We start from the raw sequence: 1,917 nt of genomic DNA, 5'->3' as shown, positions 1-1,917 counted from the left end.
TCCATTTGTCAAGGAGGACGTTGCAATAGCAGGATACATAGGAAAGAATCCATTTTATGAAGATGTCGAACCTTTGAAGAAAAACGTCAGCGAAGGATCTGAGGAGATTAAAAAGAATAAAGATTATGAGCAGTTGCAAAATACACGAAAGGGCGAAAATGGGAAGATATGTGGTATGGGATCGCTGGCTGAACTACAGGATGACTCTGTGCAGACAAGACCAAAACGGAAAGCGCCTCGCCCACCACCCACGCCAGATCCAACTTCCAATTCGGCAGGAGAGACCACATCAATCACTGCCTCGAGTTCTGAAATTACTGAAGCAACCACCACAACCCAACAGCCATCATCTACCCCGCAGCCTCCCACTTCTTCACGGCCTCCTTCCGCTCTACAACGGCCACCAACCCCTCGCTCTTCTTCCATTCCACGAACAGCCTCCACTCCCCAACCTTCATCAACTGACCAGTCAACCTCGCAGCCTCCTTCAACCACCCAGCGCCCCCCAACTCCAAAACGAGCTTCAACTCCCCGAAGGTCCTCTACCCAAGACACTCCCATCACTCCAGAGGCTCAGAATCAAGGGGAGCAAACGAAAAGTGCCGATGCAGATGAAAGCAAGCCACCAATCCCCGCCAAACTCCGAAATGGAGAGAAGAGTAACGCCAGCACCCCCTTAGAGACGGCTAAGTCAACAGCAAATGAGCCCCAAATTAGTCCTCAACCACAGCAAGACGGCAAAGAACCAGAAACCCAAAAGGAAGAAGCGAGACAAGTTATCTCGAAAGCCATCAAGAACCAGCAACTGCGGATACAGCTCCAGCACCCGAAGACTCCGCCTCCACCGCCACCGTCGGCTTCGAAACCAGCGCCTCCACCGTCTGACACTAAATCATCCGAAGAAAAGAAAGAGGATGAAGCAACGACGCCTCCAAGAGCCTCACTGGCCTTTCTGGACGACATTCCGTACATGGATGCAAACGAAGTCAAGGATGCCAAGACGAAGACCTCAGACTCGAAGGACCAGCAGAGTTCTCAGTACGAGATCCCAGAGCCCCCCGGGAAAGTCATCGTGCCCGCCCAACTTTCCCCGACGGTCATGAGGCAGACTGCCCTTCTGCTGCGAGGATCACGCACGGTCCCTTTCATCGACGAGTCCGACCTGCCTCCTGACTGCCCTCCCCCTCCTCCGCCAGGACCTCCGCCCGATTCGCCACCGACGTCGCCTCCTGAAACGCCTCATACATCCCCCCCTGAGACCCCTCACACCTCCCCTCCCGAGACGCCCCAAGGATCACCAGTCCCTTCCCGTGTTAACCTCTCTCTCCCCGCGTCAGCTACCACCACCCCTGGCGTAAAGAAAACAGAAACAGACAAAGTAACGGAGACCAGCCAGTCACAGAAGGCAGAGGACAAAGACCAGCCACCCGCACTGCCACCCAAAACAACTTTAACTTTGAGTACGTCACCGAAAACCAAAATCACCGAACTCGGACAAACGACGGAGCAAACAAAGGCCTCGGAAGACAAACAAGCGAAAACGACGCATCTCCAAGACTCGAACGAAATGGACGAGCCAAAGAAAGAACGCGAACCATTGTCCAGCCAGCCGTCGGTTCGAAGCTCAGTGTCCGAAGACCGGTATGAGATCCCAGACATATCGAAGCCGCCAGCCACGAGTCCGGACAGTAGCCAATCCTCCAAGACCGAGTCAGGAGGCGACTCAGAGGGGACGACTCAGGCTGCGTCAAAGGGTCAGCCTGGCGAGTCTAACGAGCCTGCCTCGGTCTCTGACAAGCAAGAGGTTCCTGAAGCAACGAAGGAGAGCGTGGTCGAGGAGCGCTATGAAATTCCAGAGGTCGTGAAGGAGACTGCGATTAACGGTGGAGCCAGCAGTGTGGTAAGTCTATTCAGTAC

General features: G+C 54.4%; 1 protein-coding gene across 1 annotated transcript in view; it reads left to right on the top strand.

The window, feature by feature from the left end:
* The window catches only part of LOC119594613, a gene marked incomplete in the record, with an annotated part of 44,500 nt that overhangs the window by 34,395 nt on the left and 8,188 nt on the right, over positions 1-1,917 (top strand). The window contains 1 exon segment of the mRNA XM_037943665.1: positions 1-1,900. Within this exon segment, the coding sequence (XP_037799593.1) occupies positions 1-1,900 (1,900 nt within the window).

This window comes from Penaeus monodon, chromosome 34 (genome assembly GCF_015228065.2).
Source record: "Penaeus monodon isolate SGIC_2016 chromosome 34, NSTDA_Pmon_1, whole genome shotgun sequence".
In the NCBI taxonomy this organism is placed as follows: Eukaryota; Metazoa; Arthropoda; class Malacostraca; order Decapoda; family Penaeidae; genus Penaeus; species Penaeus monodon.
The sequence above is the reverse complement of the archived record's forward strand: the minus strand, read 5'-3'. Positions and strand labels throughout refer to the sequence as shown.